General features: G+C 39.6%; 1 protein-coding gene across 2 annotated transcripts; it reads left to right on the top strand.

Moving 5' to 3' along the window:
* KLHL7 (kelch like family member 7) lies at positions 1–26,115 on the top strand. 2 transcript variants are annotated; one of them, XM_084215194.1, is made up of 12 exons: positions 1–312; positions 4,207–4,309; positions 5,282–5,375; positions 6,594–6,718; positions 8,443–8,618; positions 11,279–11,453; positions 12,622–12,764; positions 17,440–17,680; positions 20,676–20,877; positions 21,137–21,234; positions 22,830–25,581; positions 26,066–26,115. In XM_084215194.1, the coding sequence occupies exons 1-11, from the start codon at positions 193–195 to the stop codon at positions 23,111–23,113; spliced, it is 1,761 nt and encodes a 586-aa protein (XP_084071320.1). In that variant the 5' UTR covers positions 1–192; the 3' UTR covers positions 23,114–25,581; positions 26,066–26,115. The 2 variants fall into 2 exon arrangements, with proteins under 2 accessions (XP_084071320.1, XP_084071321.1); XM_084215195.1 differs by lacking the exon at positions 26,066–26,115 and having other exon boundaries at positions 22,830–24,608; positions 25,508–25,577.

Here is a 26,115-nt window from a genome sequence, read left to right as displayed (position 1 = left end):
CCCAGGCCGCGTCCGCCGCGGCGACAGCGGCGCTCCGGGAGCCGCCCGCGCCCCTCGGTGTGCCCGTGCCCGGCCCTCGGTGTACCTGTCCCGTCCCGCACCGAGCGCCGGCACTCGCTGTTTGCCGCCCGGCAGCCAGCGGGCGCATGTTCCCGGGCGGGGTCGGCGCGCCGGCGGTGAGCGCGGGCGAGCATGGCCGCGCCCGGGTCGGAGAAGAGCAGCAAGAAGAAGACGGAGAAGAAGCTCGCCGCCCGCGAGGAGGCGAAGCTGCTCGCCTCCTTCATGGGCGTCATGAACGCCATGCGCAAGCAGGTACGGGAGGCGCTGGCCGGGGCCGGCAGCCCACGGGGCCGTGCTGCCATGAGGGCAGGTCCCGCTGCCGCGCCGAGGGTCCCGAGGGTTTCCCGTCTCTTGGGCCCGACTGCGGGGGAAGCCAGCGGAGCCGGCACCGCCGGTGCCCCAGGCCTCCGGAGCCGCACGGCGAGAGTGGCGAGTTCCGGCTTCTGTGCGCCGGCTCCTTGTGGGTGCTGGAGGCAGAAGATGCCGTGGATCTGTTTTTCCTTATCTGCTAGCGCCTTGCGGGTGGTCGGGCAGGAGTGAGGCTGTGTTTGATGGATGGATGGCCCAGTGTCTCCAGCTAGAGCATTCACGGAGCCCGTTTCGAACCGAACCCTGAGGGCAGTGGAAAGGCGCTGCTGCTGCTGAATTTTTGACCAGAAACTCTTCTCTGAGCAAATTGACTGTGTACCCTGTGAACAGTGAAGCTGCAGCAGGAGGAGGGGGAAGAGTAGAACTGTGGTTTGGTTTCACAGGTGGCGTTTTTGTCTTGAATACCTTTGGCCATCACACTAGGAAGCCAGTGGCAGTGTAGGTGTTTGGTGGCTTCATCTGGCCTGAAATTGTGAAATTCTTGCCTGATCAGCTTCCATGGTCAATATTTTAATAAGTATTAAAGGTGACTCCTCTGTGTACCAGTAGAGCAGGAGTGGTAACCAAAATCGCAGTCATACAAGTGCATTTCAGTTGAGCCATCCAAACTGAAATAAACACTCATTTTTAATTATTTATTAATAAAAAATATTGAACTAATGGTACAAGAGCAGAAGGATGATACATGTAACTCTTTGCATATGAAGAAATCTTGCTTCTCAGAGAAGGGTCTAGATTGGTTTTGAAACTTTGTTTAAAAGTGGTGATGTGCAGGCAGTGTTAAAGCTGACTGTGAAGCCAGACCATGTAGGGGCTTTAGACTTGGCACTGTCTTGTGTTGTATCTTCGAGGGTTTAGTTGCTTGTCCTCCAATGTTAGTCTTGCCGGAGGCTCAATCCAGCTCTTAGTGCTTTCTGCACCAGCAGTCTGGGTCCTGACCTCACAAGTATTGGTGTTGGTTCTGCTTTTCTCTAGCACTTCAGCCCTGTTCTTCTCTCAGTAATAGACAGTCAGTTATGTTGTCTGCATAAACCATTTCATGCAACTAAGCTCTTATGTATGAAAAACTAATTTTTTTTTCAGTGACTTCTGGTAGTAAAGACTTAAGACCTGTGATCTATGTTTTTTACGTGGGCTTTATTTCTGATCTAAAAGTGTAAACGTATTCCAAGGCGTGGCTGAATTCATAACTTGGTTCCTCAGTGTTTACTTCATACCTCTGCCATTGTTTAAAAGGAATTGCCAGATGCTCTTATGATTTGTAAGTAGATAAAGGAAATTTTACCCTCCTGTAGATATATGTGCAGTCCCCAGCACAGAATTTCACAGTGCTCCACCATGTCCCTGTTCCATTGTGTGGTACCACATTGTTCTGTGTGCCTCATCTTGCAGTACGACAGAGTTCCAGCCTTCATGTAGCTATGAGCCACTCCAAACAAGGAGTGGGAGGATCAGTATTTAGTGCTGTGAAGTTTGTGTGTACTTCTGATTTAGATTCCAGAATCTGTTATGCCCAGGTAGTAACAGCTCTGAGTTTTGCCTGCAGACTTCTCATCTGACCTCAGATGCTTTACATATCCCACACAGTGCTGACTGGTCCAGAAATTTTTGCAGATTTCCTGAAACTCATGCTTCTTTTAGGAGCTGTTTGTTAGAGGAGTTCAAGTATTACTGAGAGAGTAGGAGGAGGTGTGGTTATACAGGATAAATTTGAGAAGTCAGCAGTAGCCAGAGGAAAACACACTAGTTTCAGCTCATTAGTTGTGCTAAAGTTGCAAGAGAATTTGTAGTCAGCTCTTTCCTCTTGTATTTTGGCAAGTCAAGATCTATGCTGTAGTTACAAAACCTGAACATGAGTTAAAATTTCCTGTGATGGAAGTGTCAAGGTGCACATGCAGCTCTAGATATTTAGCTCATTAGTTAATCCTGTAGGAATCTGGGCCAATGGGAACTTACAGCTCATTTTAAGGAGGCTGCTTTTTGTATGAGTTGGGATGAAGAGGAATCCTCTGTGAGTATGGGAGTTTAGAGTCAATTGTGGGCATACCTGCACTCAGTGCAGGTGAGTTTTTGGGCCAAGTGTGCTTAGTGCTTGGAGGACTTGATGCTTGTCTCCAGCATAGATGACCCACATCTTTGTGGGTTTTCCAGAGCTATTGGACAGTGTGTGCATAAATCATTTATTGCAACATTGGAGCTCAGTGGAGGTCAGCCAAGAATGAAGTCTTTGAGGCTGGGATAGAGCTGCAAGGTGTTGCTGAACCTGTTATTTAGAAGGTGAAGTGTCCTGCAGAAGCTGACACTGTGGTGTGTCCTCTGGTTAACACCAGTCACTTGTTGCATCATGGAGGTGACCCAGTGACAACAGGGGGTCCTTCTGGAAAGAAGTGCAGAAATCCTTAGAAGAGCATTAGTTGACATGGAACCATCACACCCAGAAACCTCCCAGGGAAAGAAGTTAAAATGGTGGTCTGTTTTGGTTGGCGAATGCACCCAGAGCATCTGAGGTGTTTCAAATGCTGAACTGAGGCATTTAAAGTGTCTTAGAAATGCAGCATGGAGCTCGAGCAACAGCTGCAAGTCTTGGCAAAGCTTGGCCATATGGTATCTTGTACTTCTAGTTTCCAATGCTTGTTTTGAACCAGAAGTGTTAGAAATTTCAGCTTTTTAAGGATTTCCTCTGAAGCTTTTCCAGAATGGTCTCATTTTTTGTTGTTGTTTCAATCATAAATGGTTTAAAACTACAAAGGAAGCTATATGTCACCCCCATCTAATTTGCATTTCGATAATATTTTTGAAAGTATTATTTATATTTTGTCCAATATGTGCTTTTGAGTGTTCTGTTAAAAAAAACAGGCATGTTTAAAGAATTGTAAATGTGGGTTATCAGCCCTAGATAATACTGTCTCCATGTGGAAAACTCGCAGTTCTAAGCAAGTATATATTTCCCACAGTAGAAATGTTCTTTTCTGGGGCTGGCCTTGGGATGTCTGTATGTAGATGTTTTTGAGAGCAGTTCCATGAACTTAAGATAATAGTCCAAAATTATTTCCTATTTTTTGAGGAAGCAGTGCTGCTCAGTTTTTCTTTCTTAGTAGATAGTTATAATTAACTGTAGTATGATATGCGTTTATTTCACTCAGTATGTTCTTAGAAGAGACAGCATTTCAAAATCTGTTAAAATTATGTGGTTTATGGGAAAACTAGCTGCCTACATATAAACAGCAAACAAATGAGAAATAAATTACGTTTTGTTTGTTTGCTCATCAGGTATGACCAGTCAAACCCTTCCACAGAAGTGGTATTTTTTGATACATTGTCTTTAAAATGCTCCATTGACTGTTTTAAACTCATTCATCACTTTGACTCCAGTTGGGAAATAGGATGGCAGTCTTCAGATATGAGGTTCTTGTGAATTGTTTTGAAAATTAGCAGCAGAATAAAGGAGAGCCACTGGTAGATGGAAGCAGTTCAATATAAATGCAGCCCCTACTAGATGGGGCAGAGCTATGTTATTGTAGGCTGATGTAAAAGCTGCAGGAATTACTTTGATCAGAGTTCATGTTATTTGTGACCATCCTGTACAGATTCATGGGTAAACTGATGCTTGCTAGTTCTCCAGGCTAGCTTTGACTTCCAGAAAATCTTTTTATCACATAATGCTCTTGAGTTGTGTGTGTTACAAAAAGTGATGACTTTCCAAAAGCTGTTTTTAAAGAAATATTGTTAAAATATCTTCAGAAATGCTGATTTTTGTCTTTTTTCCCTCTGATTCAGAAAACTCTTTGTGATGTCATTCTTATGGTTCAAGAAAGAAAGATCCCAGCTCACCGTGTTGTGCTTGCTTCAGCCAGTCATTTTTTTAACTTGATGTTTACTAGTAAGTCTTTTGAAAATGGATTAATTTTAAACTTTCATTATGATAGCCTGTTATATTTGTGTCTGTCAACCTGTTTATCTTATGGAAGTGATTAATTTGAGGGGTAAGTATAAGTGAAGATATCTCATTTTGTCTCCTTCCATTCATCTCTGTTCATCCCTCCCCTCATTTTTCTCTTTTGATCAAGTGTTACTTCATATAAGCTCTCTTAATTAATAACTGGGGCCTATACACTGTATTAGTTCATCTCCCTTCCTTAACCTGAAAATTGTGATTTTTTTTTTTTTGTCCCATTACAGAATTTGTCTGCCATCAGGCATTTGTGCATATAAATTACACTATCAGAGGTTAGAGACATGGTTTAGTGGCTGGAGTGGGTGATCTTAGAGATCTTTTCCAACCTTAATGTGATTACCTTAATTCTGTAATTCTGTAATTCTTTCATTTTGCTCTCTTTAAAAATTCAGTTATGTAGTATCTTTTCTTTGTATGCCTTACCCATGAATCATGAAATTACTGTAAAATCCAAGCTGAGTGGAAGTAAAATAACCATTCATTCCAGTGGTCAGTGAATGGAATTGCCCATCTGTGGGCAAACCTACTGCTGTGTCTGGATCTGGGGAGCTCGGAGCTGTCTCCATTGTTATCAGCTTGAATGTGGAAATGGCTTTTGAGAGTGGTAATGCTAACATGGCAGTCTGGCTGCAGTCAACAACGTCTAGCACTTTCTCTGCTTAACACAGTTTATCATAATTTAGATAATACAAGGATGTACTCACACCAGTTATCTTGTTTGTTCCACTGCCTCCTTTCCTGACTTGCATTAGCAGTCCTGGGAAAACAGCAATCAACTCTGAGCAGTTTTTAGGAGGTTACCACTTTGTATAATTGCTTTATTTTCTACTGTTTGCAAAACATACAGTAACTAGAGTGGCGTCTTGATTAAAAGTTTGTCTTTTAATCTGTTTGCAGCAAATATGATTGAATCAAAGTCCTTTGAAGTGGAGCTAAAAGATGCAGAGCCTGACATTATTGAACAGCTTGTGGAGTTTGCTTATACTGCAAGGTAGTTTTGTTATTTAAAGCTCACGCTTTTCTAGGAAGCCTGCCAATTTCAAATGACAAAAACTCAATATAATGTTTTTGTGATTCATCAGTTTTGTTACCATTGAAATTCTTTCCTCTGTTTAAAGCCTGATGTGACTAGACCTTCTATCCTTCTTCCCTCTTCCTTTTCCTTTAACCAGTAGGAAGCACTACAGACTAAAGGAAATGGTATTTGTCTCCAGAAAGCAATTCAAAGCACTTCAGGCTTTTGACTTCAGTGTTGGAGTCAAATGATGTTTCCCATGGTTCTGTAATTCAGGTCCCCATTGATGCCAGCAGGGTCTCTCTTTGTGGCCCTAGTAGCTATGGCACAGAACCATTCCCAGGAAGTTATACCTTCATCTCAAAACAGGCAGGGTGGATAACTCCTCTGTGAAAGCGTTTCCCCTCGTCTTCAGCTTTGGGGGAGTTGTCCATGTATTTGGGGGTTTTTGTGGGTATTTTTTCTCTTCCAACCCCTCCCCCCACCCAAACAGAGCTCTTGCAGATGGCTAGGATTGTAAACAGTACTTAATCAGCTTTAATCCAACCTATGGATGGCTGGCCTTTCATCTAATGGGGTTAACTCTCATTAGGGAGGCTTTCTCCTTTCTTTTAAGAGCAATCTTCTTGTATAGTCCATCAGTGGCAAGAGACAGTCTGTGTCAACAGCCCACCCCAGCCATGTGGTTGCCTGCCCTGATAGCCAAGCCCTAGACTGTGGCTTCCATAAGTTCTCATGAAGCACTGCCAAACTGGTTGTTCTGCTTATGCACTTTGAACAAATCAGACAGACCAGTCCTGACAGTTTAAACAGATTTTGCTGAAACCTTTTTGAAAGTTTAAAATGGTCATTAAAAAGGTTCTGGGTTTGTTGGGTTTTTTTTTACCTTTTGTGAAAGTGGTTAATCACACAACTCATAGCAATAGTATAGGACTGCAGAGGACCTCTGTTAAAGGCTTATTCTTCAGATCCGAGGACTGGTTATTCTTTGCCCTGCCTGGGTGAAGTAGAGCAAACAAAAGCAGTTTGGAAAGATCATGAAGGATGTGTCTTTAGACAGTATGTGAAAGATTCTTGGGTAAATAGGAAGGAAATAATTTTGCCATTTATGTGAATTTGTGTAAGTTTCTTTTTTTTTATTGACACAACTTAGGTGATTTCAGTGATGCTAAATTTACACCTTCTGTTTTGCAGAATCTCAGTTAACAGCAATAATGTCCAGTCTTTACTAGATGCAGCAAACCAGTATCAGATTGAACCTGTGAAAAAAATGTGTGTGGACTTTTTAAAAGAACAAGTTGATGCTTCCAATTGTCTTGGTAAGAGAGATAGATTTAAATTTGCTGTTTATTTTTTAACTTTGGTGTAATGTCTGTCTGTGGATAGCCATAACATTTGGCTAAATCCAGGCATGTAAAAATATTTTTTCTCTGAATCTGAACTGTTGCCCCTTGCCACAGGGTCTGCTGGCTGTGCAAGGTCTCATCCAGCTTGGCAGGATGCTGGGGCTTCCTGTTTGTTAGAGAACTGCGTGCATTTAGTGAGGTGGACCTTTCAGTTGTTATTGTACTTGCGAACAGAATTTTATGTATTTGTAACTTCTCCAAAACTAGCATATCTTTTACAAGTATAAACAGAGTAAGTTTAGACTACTTTTGGTTTTATTCACTTTTTATTTTGACTGAAAACGATGAATGTTATCTGAGCAGGTTTGATACCATGTTCTGTAGCTCTAATGTGGACTCAGTGTTACAGAAACAGTAAACAACAAGTAGAACTAAATATTTTTTCATGCTTATAGATTTGGTGCACTTTATATAATCAGAAATTTAGGAGAAACTTTTTTTGTGTTTTTTTATTGTCATTGTTAGGTACTCTCCTAGTAAGATCTCAGTCATATTACAGATGTTTATAGCAATAGAAATGTTTTGCAGAGTATATCTGAATTGCAGCTGACACTTCACCTGTGGCTCTGAAACAAAGGAAGAAAGGCATTACCTAAGGAAAATACCACTTAGCCTTGCTTTGAGCCATATTTCTGCCCTGTGGCTTCTGTTAGGTGAAAAAAATTAATTATGGTCTCTAACACGTGCATACTTTGTTGCTAATTTATTGCAAAGAGATTAAAACAATTTTTCCTTATGGCATTGTTTTTAAATTGAAACATGTTTTGTGCAGACTCATAAGCAAGTACACAGTTCATTTTTTAAAAAAAGTATTTGAAAGAAACCATGGCTAAATTTGAATCTTGAAATTTTGTCATATAGGTGGATTTAATCCTTCTAGTTTACATTTCACTACTCTGAGCAGCTCAGACTAATTGCAACCCATATTTTAGTGAGTTGCTTCTACCCCACTTGCCATTTCCTCTGTGAGAAGGAAGACCTGTGGCATGTTGAGAAGTTGCTGCTGAAAAGCTCTGCTTACATGGTTTTTAATGGCAAAATTGGCAGTGGTGCTTCTCAGCTGCTATTGCTGTTTATACCTTTATGCCAACCTTCTGTCCTTCCAGCAACATCAACTTGACTTTGTGTTGGTCTGCAGCTTACCATGCTACACGTATAGAAAAATCCCAGTTTACCATGGCTCTTGAAGGAAACTGGGCTTGATTTGTGACTGATGGTGCAGGAGCAGGTCAGGAGAGGTTGTAAAACATGGATCCAGTTTCTCAAGCTGCTCTGGTTAGATGTGGTTGGTGTGGCTTGGCTCAGACTTGGTTAAGGTGCTGTTGTCTGCTTTGTAGTTGGGAAAGAAACAGTGAGGAAATAGTGCTGGAGAGACAGTTAATACAGCAGGTGTTACAGGTCTGACTCTCCAATTAGTTCAGTAGGGATAGGGATCAGCAGCTTGCCCCTGTCTTAGTTTGCCTTGTATTGCAGATGAGTTATGATGTGTTTTAATGGGAGTAAAAACGCATGGTAATACATATTAAACTGGAATTATAAGTATCACTGAAATTACAGTAATTGTACTTTATTTTCATATATTAAAGGTAATTGCAGTTCAAGTTTAAAAGGGTTGTTTTCTTAATTTTCCTTCATAGGCATAAGTGTGCTAGCAGAATGCCTAGACTGCCCGGAACTGAAAGCCACTGCAGATGACTTCATCCATCAGCATTTCACTGAGGTTTACAAGACAGATGAGTTTCTTCAGCTTGATGTTAAGCGTGTGACACATCTCCTGAACCAAGATACATTGACAGTGAGGGCAGAAGACCAGGTAAGATCCATGTTTCATAGTAGCTAAAAGCATTGAACTTAAGTATCTTTTTTTAATCAAGAACTGGTTTCAGGTATTCAACTATCTCACTTACTGATGTTCCTAGAGGATATGATGCACATAGTGCTTGCTAAATTGTGGAGTAAAAAGTGCATCCTGACTTGGTCAAAACCAAATATTAATAAATATTCACATTTCAAGTGTAGTTTAAAGATGTATTGTTTCAGCAAAGTTGGAAGAAAGAAGTCAGAGAGGGAATAAACAGTTTCCTTTGTCAAGATAGCTGTAGGGCTTCTGATTCAATAGTACATGAGCTAAATTGTTTGGTTTGTAGTGGTTGCTTCTGGATTGGGATTTATGTGCTTTTGGTGAAAGTGGACCACTTCAAAGTAGTGAGCAAACTGCACCTTAATGGATGCACATTTCTACCTGAGTATGGCCTAGCCTGTTCCAGAGAGGAGTTTTGTGATGGAAACATATATATATATAAATATACACACACATACACAAGCCTGGGGAAATGAGGGACTTGGAAGTAAGATGAGTAAAACACTGAAAGCTACAGGCATTGGCAGTGATGGATTGCTGGAAGACCCTTATTTAGGGACTGGACATAAAGTTTAGGTGGCTGAAAGGAGCCTGGAGTTCACTCAATTAAAATTTGTAACCTGTAGTAGAAATCATATCTGCAGCCATCCCATTTTGTAATGATTGATTCAGCTTAGAGCACAGCCCTGAATGATTATTTTCCAGCTTGTTCTTCCTGCTGCAAAAAAATAGGAAGCATATAGGTTTCTACACTGCAGCCCAGACAGGTGGTTGTAGGCTGTTGTAGCAGTTGAGTGGTACTTGTAGCTACTGGGCACTTGTAGCTTCTTAGTCAAAGCTGTTGAAAACAAACTGAAATCTTACCTTTGTAGCTCTGCTGTTCAGGTGCTTGAATTAGGTCATTTAAGTTTGGGTATGGCATAATGAGTTGATTCATATCTTTGAAGTGAGGCAGAGGAATGTTATAGCTGAGATGGTGTGTATGTCCTCTTGGATGGTCTCCTGACTGTGAAGTTTCCATGGACATTGACCTCCAACAGGGAGAAGAATTGATTTGAAGCATTAAGATGTCGTTATAGGTCTTACTGTATGGTGATGTAACTTGTGAAAATAGGAATTAGTGTATCAGGGGATAGAATATGGTAGTTGGTTTCTTACTGGTATAAATATGAGTAGTGTCACAGTTCAACATTTTTACTGAGTGCTGGGAAAAGTTCAGATCATGGGGTAACATTCTCAGAGCTGGAAATGTTTAGCTTGCAGCCAAAATGGCACTTATGATTTACATTCTTGAAGTTCTGTTGGTAAGGTAGGAGGGCATGCTTTAAACTGGCAGCAGTGGTAGAAATGTTACGTATTCAGCATGGCATCATTAAATTTCCTTTAGGAAGCCAGTAGCGTGCAGTAGGAAACTATGAAAGTTTGACAGTTGCACAACAGGAATCATATTTCTCAGAAGTACTGCTAGAAAGTTGACATTATACTCTAATTTTTCTTTCGATGTGGAGCATACTTATATTTAGCAAAAAGAGAAGGTATCATTAAGTACTGTCTGTACTACACAATATTCCTGTTCAAGTCATTCTGTTGAACTTCCTTAGCTGATGGAATTGAGCCTTTAATTGTTTTCTTTGCTTTCCTACATTCCGTGGTAATTTTGCAGGGTTGCAGCTGGGCTGGTCTAGTAGACCTGAATAATTCTTCCATGAAGTGTCTTTCCATTGTTATATCTCAGTCACTCAGCACTAATCACTGTGACCAGTATCAGCTACAGATGTAGGCACTGCCTGTGCTATTGCTTACAGTGAGGTTGTCCTGCCACTTCAGATTCAGTGCTACTGAGTAAGCTTGCTGTGTCTGAGAGCAGCATGGAAGTATCAGAATATACATGTAATCCTGGATTATTTTTTTTTTTCATTTCTTCCTGACCCAGTGTCCAATTATAAATAAAGCAGATTTCTTGATTATCTTGCCTGTTCTACCTTCCCTGAGTCCTAAGAATACCCATTATCTTTTCTTGTGAGGAGGAGAAAAAGAGGAGATGCTCTGGTAAATTTACAGTAGTTTGCAGATAAAAATTTTGATTTAAGTGGTCCCCTAAGACACAACAATAGCAATGTATTTCGATACCCAACAGGATGATTTATTCAGAGAACCAGTTTATCACCTCAGGAGACTGTATCAAGTAGAAGAATATGTGTATATATTACTGATGTTATAGCACAGAACTTGAAGAGGATTAGATTTAACCTGGTACAGGAGTTACCCACATAAATGTGAATTGCAGATTCATGTTTTCCATTTGGAGGGAAAAAAGTTAAACAACAGAAGTAGTAGGCTTTTGAAGTTTGTAGATGACATTCATTCAGTGGTTGTGCATTTGTTTTACTTGTCTCAGCATTGTCTGTTTTGGGCTTGGTTGACTTTTGTTGTAGTGGGGTTTTTTTGGTGTTTTTTTGGAAAGATGTCAATGGGATCCCCACATCATGAAATGTTTGTATAGGCTAACCTCCAACAGGCATTAGAATCAATTCATAGCATTAAGGTTCTGTTACTTGTCATGCTGTGTGGTGATGTACTTTATCCCTTTCTCTCCTTGTCTCTTGTTCAAGGTTTATGATGCAGCAGTCAGATGGCTGAAGTATGATGAGCCAAATCGCCAGCCGTACATGGTTGATATTCTTGCTAAAGTCCGATTTCCTCTAATATCAAAGAACTTCTTAAGTAAAACAGTTCAGGCTGAACCACTTATTCAGGATAACCCAGAATGCCTTAAAATGGTGATCAGTAAGTTGACCTCTAGCTGAAATCTTTATGATGTTCTATATAATTTTTAAAATGCTCTGGAAATGTTTGAAAATTGTTTGCTTTAAAATGCGCTAACATTTTCACATTAAATCCATCTGTGTTCCCTCTAGGATGCTGTGTTTAGTTGAAGTTGGATTAGCAGATTATTATGTAAATAAAACTCATGTAACAGTGTGACTTTCATTTGTTTTCTCCTAGCAAATGGCATGAACTCCATGAGAAGTAATGGAATGGAGATTTTGTCAGTGACTCCTTAGGGTAACTGAAAGTTAGTCTGCCTTTGTGACAGGCTTGTAACTTCAATATTGTTCATGTTTGTATGTGCATTAATAAAAGAAATATGTCAACATTTTGAATATTTTAAAGCTTTCCTAAGCAAATTAGAATTTTAGGTGTATGTTTTACTGTTTTTATCTATTATACACTGACCATTGATCCTACAATGATTGATCCTACATTTGCATTCTCAGGGTGCAGCTAAAATAGGAAACAAGCTTCCCTTTTGTTTTTAGACACCATTTGTAAAATTTTATCATGTAAGAAAGAGAAGCAATTTCAGTAGCAGTTAGCTAGTTGGCTTCAATTTAGTGTGGACCTAAAAATCAGTACACAATTGTTTTCCTTCACTCAATGAACAGGATTCAAATTAACCTATATGTTGGTAAGTATCTGCTGATATTTGACATCAGAGTCATACTTGTGTGACACCAAGTTAGGTACATTGTATAAGAAATAAGGATTTTTGTCTTCTGTTTTTAGTGGCTTGTAGTGTCACTGGTAGTTTTGTACTCTTAGGAATGCTTTCTTTTGGGCTTGCTTCCTTCTGACTGTTTCAATGCAATAATCTTAATGGCTTAATATTGGATAAATGAGCTGATCAATCCATTGGTACATAACATGAGCCTCCATCTGTCCTGTTTTCACATGGAGCAGCCAGTTTGGAATAGAGTGTACATCTGGATGTATGCTCCCACCCTCACATGCTGCTGTGCATTCTTCCATTTTGAATCAAAGCTGTATAGGTGTAATGTAGAAACTTGGTTTTCCTCTTCCTTCCCTTCCATCTATCCCCCATCCCTGCCTCTGAAACCTCCCTATCCACGTGTGAGCTACACTGGCTCTGCAGCTGTCGCTGTCTTCCTTGCAGGTGGGATGCGGTACCACCTCCTTTCCCCGGAAGACCGAGAAGAGTTAGTGGAAGGCACCCGGCCAAGAAGAAAAAAGCATGATTATCGCATTGCTTTGTTTGGAGGCTCTCAGCCCCAGTCCTGCAGATATTTTAATCCCAAGGTAATCGTTACCTCAGAATGCATTAAGATTCACTGTTTGTAATCTTAACGTGTTTTCTTTGCTGGTGATATTAACTAAGGCATAATGATCTACAAAATGGTCTTAGGAAGGAAGTATTCCCTCCCTCCTGGGTATACAATTGGAAGAATATGGTTAATTAAGTATTTTTAAGTCTGTGTACCTAGATGTAATACTTGGTTTTGAATAGAATGATTGTGTTTGTTTCTTAGCAATATTAGATATGGAGAGCTGATCAGTCTGTCTGAGTTGAGCATTGATTGGTATGTGCATTTCTCAGCTGCCAATAAACAAAAGGTCACTAAAACATAACGCAGTTGGTTAGGAATATATGAAAGTCTGTATGCATGTGCATGCACGTAGGTGTTTAGAGAGTACTCAAAGCAGGTTTTTTTTAGCATGTGTTAATTTACTGGCTTGTATGTTAGTGTAGAACCCAGTTTTTGTTGGGGTTTTTTAGTGCATTTATTATTAATGTGCAACCACTTCTAAATCCAAATTGTTCACAGTTTTCTTTGTTCTTAAAAGTATATATAAGGAGAAGAATGGGGAGCCAAATATTACATAAGTGGAAGAGAGTGAGTTATTACAGCAAAAAATATAGAGATGATCAATTTAGAGCAAGCAAGTTCTGCCTGAAATTTTTTCCTATGTTTCTTGAATAAAATCAAGTCACAGGAATGGTGTATATTTCAGCTATGCAGATTAAAGGGTCTAAAAACATCAACTGCATGCAGGATTACCCATACCCTGTCTTACCAGGCAAGCACATACAGTAATACAGAACATAAACATCAGGGCTCTCATAACTTAAGAGATCCCATGCATGTAGTAATATTTTGTTGAAGAAATTCTGGTTCTGAGCATATTAAATTCTTATTAAAATTTCAAACAGTTTTGTGTGCTGTGTGAACTTCATAGTCAATGTGAGCCCTGTCAAATCTAATTTTGAATGAATGAGCCTTTGGGATGTGTTTTGAACTTTTCTTTCACATTCCTTTTGTAAGATAAAATTCAAGCCACCCTCTCTGAGTACCTTGTCTGAGTTCTCAAGTCTGGGGGGCGGAACCTCAAACCTACCAGCCTTGCTGACTTAGCTTGAGAGACACTTAATATGTATTCTTATTGGGAATACAAAATTCTTAACTAATAACTGCCTTTTTCCTTTATGCATATACTCAAGATAAGCAGCACTTCAGCTGGGGGTAAGGAGGTGAGGGGTACAGAGCAGATAATTCTCTCCTTTCCAAATCTAAGTTTGGGAAGCTTTTGATCAGGGCATTTGTAACTTTTCAAGCAGTTGCATGGTTTTGGCAAGGAAATGTGGTTTGTAGGTGAAGAGTTGTGTCTGTGAAAGTCTACACAAAGCATAGGATAAAAGAGCTTTACCTTTCATAGTCTGCTTGTCCAGGTAGAACACCAAAAAATAACTGAATTTGGAAGAAATTTTGAAGAATTGCCTCTTAATCAAAACTTACAGCCTTGCATGTGGGCTAAGGAGTGGGGGAAAAATGGGGCAGAGAAAGAGAATTTTAAAAATGGGTAATTGTAGATCTTTATTCTAACAAGCATGTGCTCCTTCTGTGTTTACCTAGTGCTTATATGCTTTCTTGGGTACTCTTAGCTAGCCTGTCCTGTCTTGTTGAACAGCTTTTATTTAATTTCCAACTCTTAAGCTATTTAAAGGTCCTTTTCTGGATGTTTTGCTTGAGTATTTGATTTTAATCTTTAAACTCTGACAGTACTTATTAAATGCAACAAACCAAGGATCCAGAGCCACTGCTGAATTACCATTTAACTCACTTTAATTGGTCTCATTAAAAGATGCTGGGAGGGTCACAGAACAGAGAATTAAGCTTGTGTATGTACTTTTGCAAGGTTAGGTCCTTGGGAAAAATTGGAATTTTGCTTGTCTGTTGAACTGATTGAATAGTGGCCTAGTCCCTCACTTCTGATATTAATCAAAACCAGAAATTTAATTAAATTGTTACATGTCACATAAACAATTCAAAACAAAGGTTATATTTTTGCTGAAAATATTTTCTTGGTTGCAATAGGAGTTTCTGTAGCTGCTATACGATAAAACTAGTGCAAAAATTTTAATTTTCATTGATTCCTTTGCACACAAAATTAGTCTCTAATGCTGATAGTCATTTCCTTGTTGTTGGAAAGGTTCTTTAAATAAGACTGGATTGGATATTGTGTTTTACTTGTTGAGAATGTTAGCAGTATTATTTTAAGACTATATTTGCTATCTTTATTGCACTGTGACTGGTATTTCTATTGATGCATGTTCTTCATCAAGAAAGCAAAATGGTGCAACGGGATAGATGCAGACGGGCATAACACTTGTGGAGCTGTCTAGCACTAATTTGAGTAGACATACATGATTTCAGAATACTACTAGAAATCCTAGATGTTCTATTAACACTTGTGGGAAGCATTTTCTTGTTGAATTTTTCACAGAATTTAAAAAAAAAAAATCCCTAGGTTGGGAATAAAATACTTATTGTTTTGTTTTATGAATTCTCAGTACAGAATTTATATATGATTGAGATTTTGTGTCAGCAATATGCTTATTTTGAAATTACTATCTCTAGTGGCCAGAAATGGTTGGAAGTTTTAAATTCTCAGCAGTGCAAAATTCAACAATAGCAAATAAAAAATAACGGATGCCTGGCAATGCTATTTCTTGATGATCAAGGGAACCAGCATACCTTTTATGAAGAGATAGAACTGTAGTCAGTAAGCTGTTAGTGGGGAGGTTGTCCACAGTGGACCTGTCTGCTGGTTTTTATGACAAACTTGGAAGAGGAATCAATTGAAAATGAGGAAAAGTCTTAAACAAAAAAAGGTACTTTTTCACAGGGCCCATAATGTGTGTGCCATTCTTGTCACAGGGTCTTGAGGCTCTCAGGAGTGTGGGTAGTTTTAATAAGTGATTCAATAAATTGATGAAAGAGAAAAAGATAGAGCTTTTGGCTCTGGTGTCCTGCATTGCAACTTGATGAAAACGGAGATCAGCAGGGAAAGAGTCACCATGTACTTACCTTGGTCCGTCTTTCCCTACTCAGTCCCTGAGAATGGAGACTTGCACTGCCCAGGGCTGTGTGGATCTTGACTGTGGTGTAAAGCAACACTTCTGCATAATTCTTAAATGTGTTCAATTCAAAAATGGAAATAATTCTATGTGGTACAGACTAACATCGAAGAGCATTGCAAGAGGATGACCTTAATTGCCTCCTGCTGAAAGAGGAGGATACTGCTGAGTAAACTCAAGTTATGGCTTTTCATTTGATAAAGGTATGGATGAAATGGATACATGAACGGAAGCCATAAAACTGGGTCAGGTCACTGCCCTTTATAACAGTAAAGGAAAACAACAGGATATTTTGTAAAATTGCCAGAAGTTTGCACTAGAAAGTATGTTGATCTTGCACAATGCACTGAGACATTTTCTTAAGATTTATGCAGCTATTTATTTTGCCATGCTGTAGTATGGCTTTCCTTTCTAGGATGCCCCAGGACCTGTTTCTCACCATAAAGGGCCACATGCAGCTGACAGCTCTTCTTGATATGGGGGATGCTACAAGAAAAGATTGTAAGATGTTCTGGACTATAACATGCTCTGCCTCTCTTTCTTTGAACCCCCATGTAGGAGTCGCTGTTCTTCCTCATTGACCAAGGTGTTTGAGTATGTCCTTGCTAAGAAAATGTAATGATGTAACGTCTTGTGTGAACCATTACAGTGAAGGTCATTCAGCAGGTTGAGGTAGACCTTCTTGAGGTGGCACAGATCACAGTTAAGGTCCCATTCTTTCCTGTTCAGTATAGGATTCAAGCTATGCTCATGGAATATGTGAGATACTATTACTCAAGAAGTGTTTCTTGTGCTGTATGCTATCCTGGTCTGCCATCAGTTGTTGAGTTTGGTGTTTTTTAAGGCTTTGGGCATTACTGCTCATATTTGATACTTGCTGATTTTGCCAATCTATGCAAAATCAGTTTCTAGGCATCATGACTGCCAGTATTTGTGATGGAGCATTACCCTATTTCTCATGCTATCAACTGTGGATAGCTATAGAACGTTTGTGTTTTGTAAATTCTGTAAATAAGCTTCTAGTTGTCATGGTAATAAAGTATGTATCAGAGCTTTTTTACTGAGTTGCTTGTCAATTTGGATATTATCTTCTCCTTTTTCCATTGTCTTTGTTTGGTACATTCTGTATTTTATTATTTTTTAGAAAGAATCTGTTACTATATGTAAGATGTCTTTTTCCATTGCTATAAAAGAAAATGCAATCCTACTTTATTGGTTACATGCATTGTTTCTAACATGATAGCAGCTGGAGGTCAATTGTGTTGGGAAAAACCCCGAAACTGTTTTTCAGGGAAGCTGTACTGGGTGCACACAGGGAATGTGGAAATAGAATTTCTTAATGTCATGGTTCATTGCAGCTAACTATGTCTGTGTCTAAGAGAATTTTTCAAGAGTACGCCTGAGGAGTATTCTTCAATAAACAGTGTTCATGTTTGTTTTGAAAAGGAACTTAAAACTGACCATATCTAAATCTCTATGAAAAGCTCTGTTTGAAAACACTCACTGTACAGGTAAGTGTTATAATCTATTAGACATTACTTGTTCTTTGTAATGCAGGATTACAGCTGGACAGACATCCGATGTCCCTTTGAAAAGCGCAGGGATGCAGCTTGTGTCTTCTGGGACAACGTAGTTTATATTTTGGGTGGTTCCCAGCTCTTCCCTATAAAGCGAATGGACTGCTACAATGTGGTGAAGGATAGCTGGTATTCCAAGCTAGGACCTCCAACACCTCGAGATAGCCTTGCAGCCTGTGCTGCTGAGGGCAAAATTTATACATCTGGTGGTTCAGAAGTGGGTAAGACACTAAAAATCTTTAAAACAAACAAAAAAGCACAAAGAAAGATAGCTGGAAAATTTTCTGGTTTTTTTGCATGATTTTGTTGACCAAAAACTGCACGTTGCCATGTTAGCCTAATGAGTTTATTTTTCATATTTAGGATTTTATCCCCCTTTTCCCAGTCCAACAACCTATTTCTGTTGTGTTTTGAAAATGGTTTCACTGCAATGAATAGTAGTTAAATTAGTAAAAAGTACACTGCAGCTCTTGAAGAGTTAAATAGGGACAAGATTGGATGGAGCTGTGAGCAACCTGATCTAGTGGAAGGTGTCCCTGTCCATGGCAGAGGGGCTGGAAATAGATGATTTTTAAGGTCCCTTCCAACCCAAACTATTCTATGATGGTGTGATTCAATGAAATATATTTTGGCAGTCCCACTCTTATCTTTCTTCTGTAAATCCACAGAATTCAGTGTAGTTTAAAATTTTTTTGAATGTGTGACCAGAATAGCTGCATTTTGACAATGGCCTTTTATACATCATATGTTGGGCCTAAGGAGGTCTTTTAAAGAGGGGGGGAAGTGGAAAAGAAATCTCTTATAATTACTGCTTTTGGTGGTGAAATTGTACTTGGTCCTGTAAAGGAATTTGTCCAATTTTTTTTGTCAAATGACAGAAGTTAACTCTTGTTATTGTTATTCTGTTGGCTTGCTTCCACAAATGGAGAAATGATACTTCCTCTAGGTGTTATTATTCATCATAGTAAAAAAAAAAAAATACCATTGGGATTTTTTCTCTCCAAAAACCCTAGAAGATGACTTATGCTGTGGTGCTGCAGGAACATTTTATTTTGTCTAAACATGACACATCATCAGCAACCCAAAGGTTGAAATGCAGGCATGGTATAGCCATAAAAATAGTTACAGTAATAAAGCTGGGTTCTGGGGAATAAAAACAAATGGCAAAAAATCCTAGAAGGAAGATCCTTTTGAAGTCTGCCTTGCTGCAGAGAGAGGTGAACAGATGAACAGAGAAAAAAAATTGTCCTGATCGGTTCTTAACACTGATAACTCACTTAATGGAGGATGTAACATTTAGGCCATGTTTTCTGACCTCTAAAATATGTTAAGAGGTCTAATGTAGCAGAACAAAAAGCAGTCCCCAGCTGCCACCTCGTGTGGTGAATGTGAAATAGCATCTTTCCCATTACTTGAAATAGGCTTAACTAAGGCCACATTGGGCAGCTTGGAACACTACATCGTCTCATAAATCTTCACAGTTTCCCATGTTTCAGTTCATGGAGAATAACAGTAAAAATTTTTGATTGTACAGTATATTTTCTAATGCATGGTAAATAGTTATTACAACTATAGTTGAAGTTTTAATGTAGCAGTTTTCTTATGAATACACCCTCACATTACTGCACAGTTTCACTTTGCTTTCCATAAATATTAATCAAGACAGACTAGTAAAAGCTAAACATAAATAATGGAGTTTAATTTACCTGTACTTTTTCTTCAGAATTCAGTGAATACTGAAATTGGGAAGGTCTGTCTCTCCTGAATCTAGTATTTTTGAATTTGAAGCAGGCAATTATGTTGAAAGCATTAATCCAATAAAATGCTACAGTGTGTTTAGCTGTAAAGAAATCTAAAAATGTCATGGTTTTTCCCATCAATTGAAGAGGTTGGATTACTGTACCAGTCCATTACAGACATGGCTTTTTTCCCCTTCTTGAATTGATGGGAGTCCTGTTCTATTTGCAACAACTAGCAAGAGTTTGGAAGCAGAACATACCAGATTCTTTTACTCTTGTTTCAGTGCAGGAGAAGTACTTAACATTATGCTGAAAATGAAAGGTTCTGCCTGTTAAAAAAAAAAAAAATAGACAGGTCTGATGGATTTTCCATGGATGGGAATTTCTGCAACTTCAAAGCAATAAGAATGTATATTTACATCTAAGAAAAACATCTATTTACATCAAAGAAAAAAATGTCCCACTCTATTCAGTTTTTGGTGATACTGAGAGTGACAGGGTGGGAGTGAACAAATGCACACTTTATAGGAGTGTGTTTATAGGAGTCATTTTGGGTCTGGAAACATAGCATCCTGTTGAAGGTTCAAATCCTCAGCTGGTAGTAAGTGCTGTTTGTATGACATGCTTAATTTCTAGAAGTAGAAAGCCAAGGTAAAACAGTCACAAGAAAAGGCACTTCTAACTGTTCTAGATGAATATATAATTTGAAACAAAGATATATTCTGAGAAAGTGGTATTCAGCCTTCCCTGCCTTGGCTATGATTCGATCACTTACCTGAGCACGAGTTTTGAGCCCCCATCTATCTTCATTAGAAAAATTGCTTTTGATTTCAGTAATAGTTTCCTTGGCTTTTGAGGGAAGAGTACACAGACCTTGCACTTCCAAGCAATAAGTATCTACCAGTCCTCAGGAAGAAAGTAAATTGGGCAGAGGTAGCTGTTTTGTGGTTGCTAATAATTCCAGGAGTATGTTATGACATAAGCTATCAAATTCCAAAGGCAACAAGTGTTCTGGGTATTGGACAAGACACATTGCTTGGAGGAAAAGACTCATGAACTTATAGGGAGTTTACAAAGCTGGTGTCATCTTCACATCTGAAAGTTCAATATATTTCCAAGTAGAAAGAGTAGCATGAGCTGATGACAGTGGGATGGGTAATTTATATACATCTCTATTTAGCACTTACTCCCCTCCAAGAAAAAAAAATACCTTTTTTCATGTTGTTTTTTAACACTAATAGCAATTTTATAAACTTACTTGCATATTTTGGAACAAAGAATCAAAATAATTACAAGTATGTGCTTTCTGAATAATCCCAAGTTTAAAGCTGGTTAGTTCTACATTTGGAAGTGGGGAAGCAGCTTTCCCTTTTCCACTAACAAACAAAGCATCAATTTGATAATTGCTGTTAGACTCTTCTCTTGAAGGACAGCCATAAAGATTAATGCCACTTTGGTGGGTTTCTATTTTTTTAAGGCAATTCTGCACTGTATTTATTTGAATGCTATGACACAAGAACAGAGAGCTGGCACACAAAGCCCAGCATGCTGACTCAGCGCTGCAGCCATGGAATGGTAGAGGCCAATGGGCTCATTTATGTGTGCGGAGGGAGCCTGGGAAACAATGTTTCCGGAAGAGTCCTGAATTCCTGTGAAGTTTATGACCCAGCCACAGAAACGTAAGTGTTGTTTTAAGTCAGGTTGGCTTCTGTCACTTGTGTAAATGACTGAAGTATAGATGACTACAGGAAAAACTGCGGTAAGATATTTTCCCTGAGTCAGCATTAAGAAATCAGTTTTTTGTAGTTCTACTTGAAAGATGTTTGATTTTTCTTAAGCAGCTTTCTTCCATATTTTATTTTCCTAATGATAGGTTACACTTATTTTCTATTAACCAGATGGTGATTTGTCCTTTTCTGTTTGATTTATTTTCCCCAGGTGGACTGAACTGTGTCCAATGATTGAAGCCAGAAAGAATCATGGGCTGGTGTTTGTAAAGGACAAAATATTTGCTGTGGGTGGACAAAATAGTTTAGGTACTTTAATTCTATTAATTCTCTATCTGCTTGCACAAGGTTTCATGGAGTTGTTTTTCTGTTTTGAAATTAATTCTTTCCACTCTGTTCAGCTGCAAAACTTTGAGCAGCACCATCAAACATATCTTCTTGTTGTCACATCAGTGTTGCCTTCTTCCTTTCACCTCCCCCCTTCACTGTTACTTTATTTTTCAAAGTCTTGTATTAATAATAGTCAAGGTCAGGTATGCACCCCTACTGTAGCCCAGTTCTGAAGCAGTTAATATGGCTAAACCAGGCATCTGAGAAAAGATTTTATTTCTTTTTTAATTTTGGGGTTTTTTTTTTTAGTTATTCATGTATTTTCAGAGATTTTAGCATTCTTTTGAGAGACAGGTAAAGGTGTAGCCACTATTTTAGGAATTTTGGTCTGAAGACTTAAATCTAGTCTGGTATTGTAAAATGGTGAAAATGTGAAACCTCTTGACTGCTCTAGCTTTGAAATACAATTGCTGTCATGGCCACGTCAATTATGATCCGCCTGTCCCTTGTCTTTAAAACTAGAGGAATAATGCTTAACAAGAAGAATTGAATTTTAATTGCACAGGGTTTCTGAAATGCTTTTCAAAATGAAAAATTCTCATTTATGAGGTTTTTTAATCACTACTTACGGTAAGTGGAATTCTCAATTTCAGATGAATGCTGTTTTAGAATACAGCTTGATTTTTAATTGGCTACTGAAACTATTCCATTGTGAGTGATTCCTAATGCAAAAATTATAGATACATTTATTGCACAAACATTTTATCTATCCATAATCTGCCATCTGGCAAAATATAAGTGTATTCACTGAATGCTCCTCTTAGAAGTGTTAAAAATGGTTCTGACTGAAGTAAAATGAGGAAGAGTTATGTCTGGGTTTAAAAGCTCATATATATTAATATGGTTGAGAGATTTCTTAATCTCTCAGATCTAATAATTCAGTACTGAAAGTAAAAACTGAGTTACATAGGGACAGCAGCATGTTTGTAGCTATTGTCAAGTGTAATTACTAGCATATTTCCTGAATAAGCAAATCTTAGTCACAAAATCTACTCTTCCCTAATGACTTTTGGTTCCTTTGGCCCATTTCAAAGGGACTCAGGCTTTTACACTTCAATGATTTTAGTATCATCATGACAAGAGGCCTCCTCAGGCCTCCTCTACTGGTAAGTTGACAGTTTTGGTAAATGTACCTATGAGCCCTCTAGAATGAAATGGCACTGCTATAGTGAAGTTTCAGGTAATTCCTGAGTTTTAGTCACTAGCCCCAAATCCATCAGAAGTTCTGCACTGAAGGTTCTTCTGTTCATGAAGTAACATGTTGGAATCTATAGAAAGCATCTAGTGTGAATTTGTGAGAATACATCTTACTTTCTATCTCCTTTTCACTTTTCCGTGGTTTTGTATTTATACAAGGATAAGCTGCTAGTTTAGAAACTGGGATGTATTACCAGATTTGCTTTTTTAAGTGTAGGATTTTTGAAACCTTGAAAATAAAGACTTCAGTTTGCATGCTCTAATGCAATCCATACAGTGCAACATAATAAGCAGTTATCTATCTCATTGCTTTGTAGGTGGCCTTGATAATGTAGAATATTACGATATCAAGATGAATGAATGGAAGATGGTGTCTCCAATGCCATGGAAAGGTGTAACAGTGAAGTGTGCTGCCGTGGGATCTATAGTCTATGTCCTGGCTGGTTTTCAGGGTGTTGGTCGCTTAGGGCACATTCTTGAATATAACACTGAAACAGACAAGTGGATAGCCAACTCCAAAGTCCGTGCTTTCCCAGTGACAAGTTGTTTAATCTGTGTTGTAGACACTTGTGGGGCAAATGAAGAGACTCTAGAGATCTGAAGACTGTAGGAGATGCAGAGGCATTCTTCAAGGACTTGGAAAAAGATGGTTTCGGTGCTTTGCTTCCATGTTTTACTGAATCATGTTAAATTTAGTAACAGGAAAAAAAATGAGATGCAGTCTTTTAATTTGTATATACAGCATATTGTATAATGTGGATTTTGTCATGCCCATTTTCTTGTCTGTTTGAAGAGATGGGGATGTGTTTTGAGAATCCACTTACTTAGGTGATATGTCATCTTCCTTTAAAAATTGTAGGTGTGGCCTTGTCAAAGAGAGACCCAATCCAAATATTTAGAATGCCTCTAAAGCATTTGATAAAGAAAAAAAATCTGGTTAAATGACATTTTACCAAGACCAGTTGCAGAGACACTTCCTTTAATGAAGGTGAGTAAATACAGCTTGACTCATGAGGAAGAGGAACAACAATTTTTGCTCCATACCTACCTGCAGAAATCTTACTGGGATGAAATGAAGATATTTTCTCAGGAAAGACCAGGGACTGCTGTCTAATAAAGATTCCCAGTGTTTCAACAGCTCTTTAGATCATGATAGCTGCCCTCTTCCAGTGAGTTTCTTCCATCATTTGCATGACTGCTTATCAATTTTTTAAGGTTAGAGAGGCCATACATAAAAATTAGAGAAATACTTTGATGGTCTCTTTGGCATTTTGTGGAGCCTTCACAGAAAGACTTTTTGATTTTATTTTTTTTAATTACACTGAGGTAGGGAATGGTGGGGCAAGTCGACGACAATTGTGCACTATAATTAGCAAGTTGGAAACTTGGAAAGAATTTTCAATCTATCTTCCCAGGCATCAGACTGTACATACTGTAGATGCCAAACCATTAGCGAACATGGGAACAGGAGTGAGAAAAGCGAAGTCAATACAACAGATATATTGATTTTCTTCTTGAAAATGACTGTTTTTAAAATGGCATGAACCAAGTCATTAAAGATACTTTACAGAAGTCTTCAGAAGTTGCGCATGGTTATTCATCTCTGGTTTAGAAGCACAGAGTTCTGTAAATGCTTCCAGCCCACATGATGGTAAATTTCTTCATGCAGCCTCCAAGTCCAGCCTCTCAAGCTCTGGGTGTCATCGACATTGTGTGCTTCTTCCCAGTTCTGGAAAACTATACAAATGACATCTGTCCTGCTCCCGTGCTAGTTTATTCATAGCTGCATCATAGTTTTGTCACTTCTCTTCTAACTTGCTGATTTTTTCAGGTCTGTTTCTATGAGACTAGTGACTTAACTTCAAAATTTGATGCTTGTCTGCCTCTACCTCACTCGCTCGTGGATGTTTATTCTGGTTTAGTTCTGAAGTTCCTCCAGCTTTTCCTAAGTAAATCCTGGTTTTTCAAAGTCAGTGCTTCTTTGTAGACTTGCTCCTCGTTTCCTTCCTCATCCTGACAGCTCTGCCTGTACAGACAGGACTAGACGCACTCACGGCCTCCATTGTGGTTCCTGCAACTCCCTTCTTTATTCAGCAGTAAGTGAAGGGCGTGCTACTTTTTCTTGTTTTCCCTTGTCTTTTCACTTCTCCTGGCCACGAAACGTGTTCCCGGTGTCTCCACTCCTTGATTCCGAACTACTGGAATTCTGGAGGGAACTGTGTGCTTTTTAGACTGGACAGGCTCTTTTATCTGTTTTGCATCCGCTTTTAAACTTGCGGCCCCTTGTCCCCAGGGGTGAATAGTCCCCGGCACGCCTGGGCGGCGGCAGCGCGGGGCGGGCGCGCTCGTCCTTCGGCTCTGCGGGGCTCCGGCCGCCTCGGGGCCCGCCGCCGGCGGGGGCATCCCCGCGTTCCGGGCGCCGCACCCCCGGCCCTCCGTGCCCGAGCGCGGCGGGACGCGGGGGCTGCGGGCGGCTCCCGCACCTGCCTCCGTGCCTGCCCCGGGTGCTCCGTGCGGCCGCTGCCGGCGGGAGCCCCGGAGCGCAGCGGGTCGGGCGGGTCTCGGTTGGGGCTGTCGGCGGCAGCTTCTGGTTCGGCACTCGCAGGATTGTGCTCTGGCCAAAGGACTGCGGGATGGGCCACGGGGCCGTGGGAAACCAGCTGGGGCATCTTTGATGCCGGGAGCAGCGTGCAGCAGCTGCCTGCTGTTTCTGTTCTCACCGGCTTCGGTGTTGGGCAGCTTTGGAAGGCGAGGGACTAAACGGAGAGCCGAAGGCTGCGGTTGCCTGTCTATTCCTGCTCAAAGAGCCGGCGTTTGCCAATTCATCTGGGGTGTGTACACCTCTGGAGTTCTTTAATGAATCCTTCGTGTCTCCCACTGTACCTGTTTCAGGACAAGACAATGTACCAAGGCACCTGTCTTTGTGACTATGGAGGGTGGTTAGAAGTATTAATCTGTTTTCTTAGAAGTTTTTGATTTTTTCCTGTCCTTGCAGGCTTTTCAGATGTCTTCTTTCAGAAGAACTGCACCTGGAGTACTAAGGCAGCAAGCAATACAGTTGGGAAATGTGTAAGCAGTTTAAAAATGATGACTCATGGGGACAGTCTTTGGGATAAGACTTGTTACCAATCTTCAGGTGGCAACTCTTGACTTAGCTCCCAACTCTAGGAGATGATCAGAATTCCAAAATATCCTTCAATTCCTGTGCACCAAAGAGAATGCCAAAATAGCAGCTGGTCCATATGGTCTACCTTACCATCATCTTTTTGCCTGAGAGCTCTGGCTCAGAATGTCCGATAAGATATTGCTCTTTATGTAAAGACATAAAAATTTAATATAAGGGCAACAGTAAGAGTATTTGAAGGAATCTTGTATTAATAACAAAAAATTCATCTTCACCTTGAAATGGAAGGAAAGCAAAATTCCTCTGTTGGATTAGTGAACCTTCTTTTCTGATTCTGAATCTTTGCTTGTTGACAGACCACTTTTTTTTTCTTTTTTTAAAGTCTTTCCCAATAATAAAAATATGCACTTTTTTCCTCTCTCTTTTCAGATAGATGCTGTTGAACTGTTAGCAGAACAGTGGGAAAATTTGTTGATTCA

This window comes from Fringilla coelebs (genome assembly GCF_963513975.1).
Source record: "Fringilla coelebs genome assembly, chromosome: 1".
NCBI lineage: Eukaryota > Metazoa > Chordata > Aves > Passeriformes > Fringillidae > Fringilla > Fringilla coelebs.
Note: the sequence above shows the minus strand (reverse complement) of the source record. Positions and strands in the feature narration are given on the sequence as shown.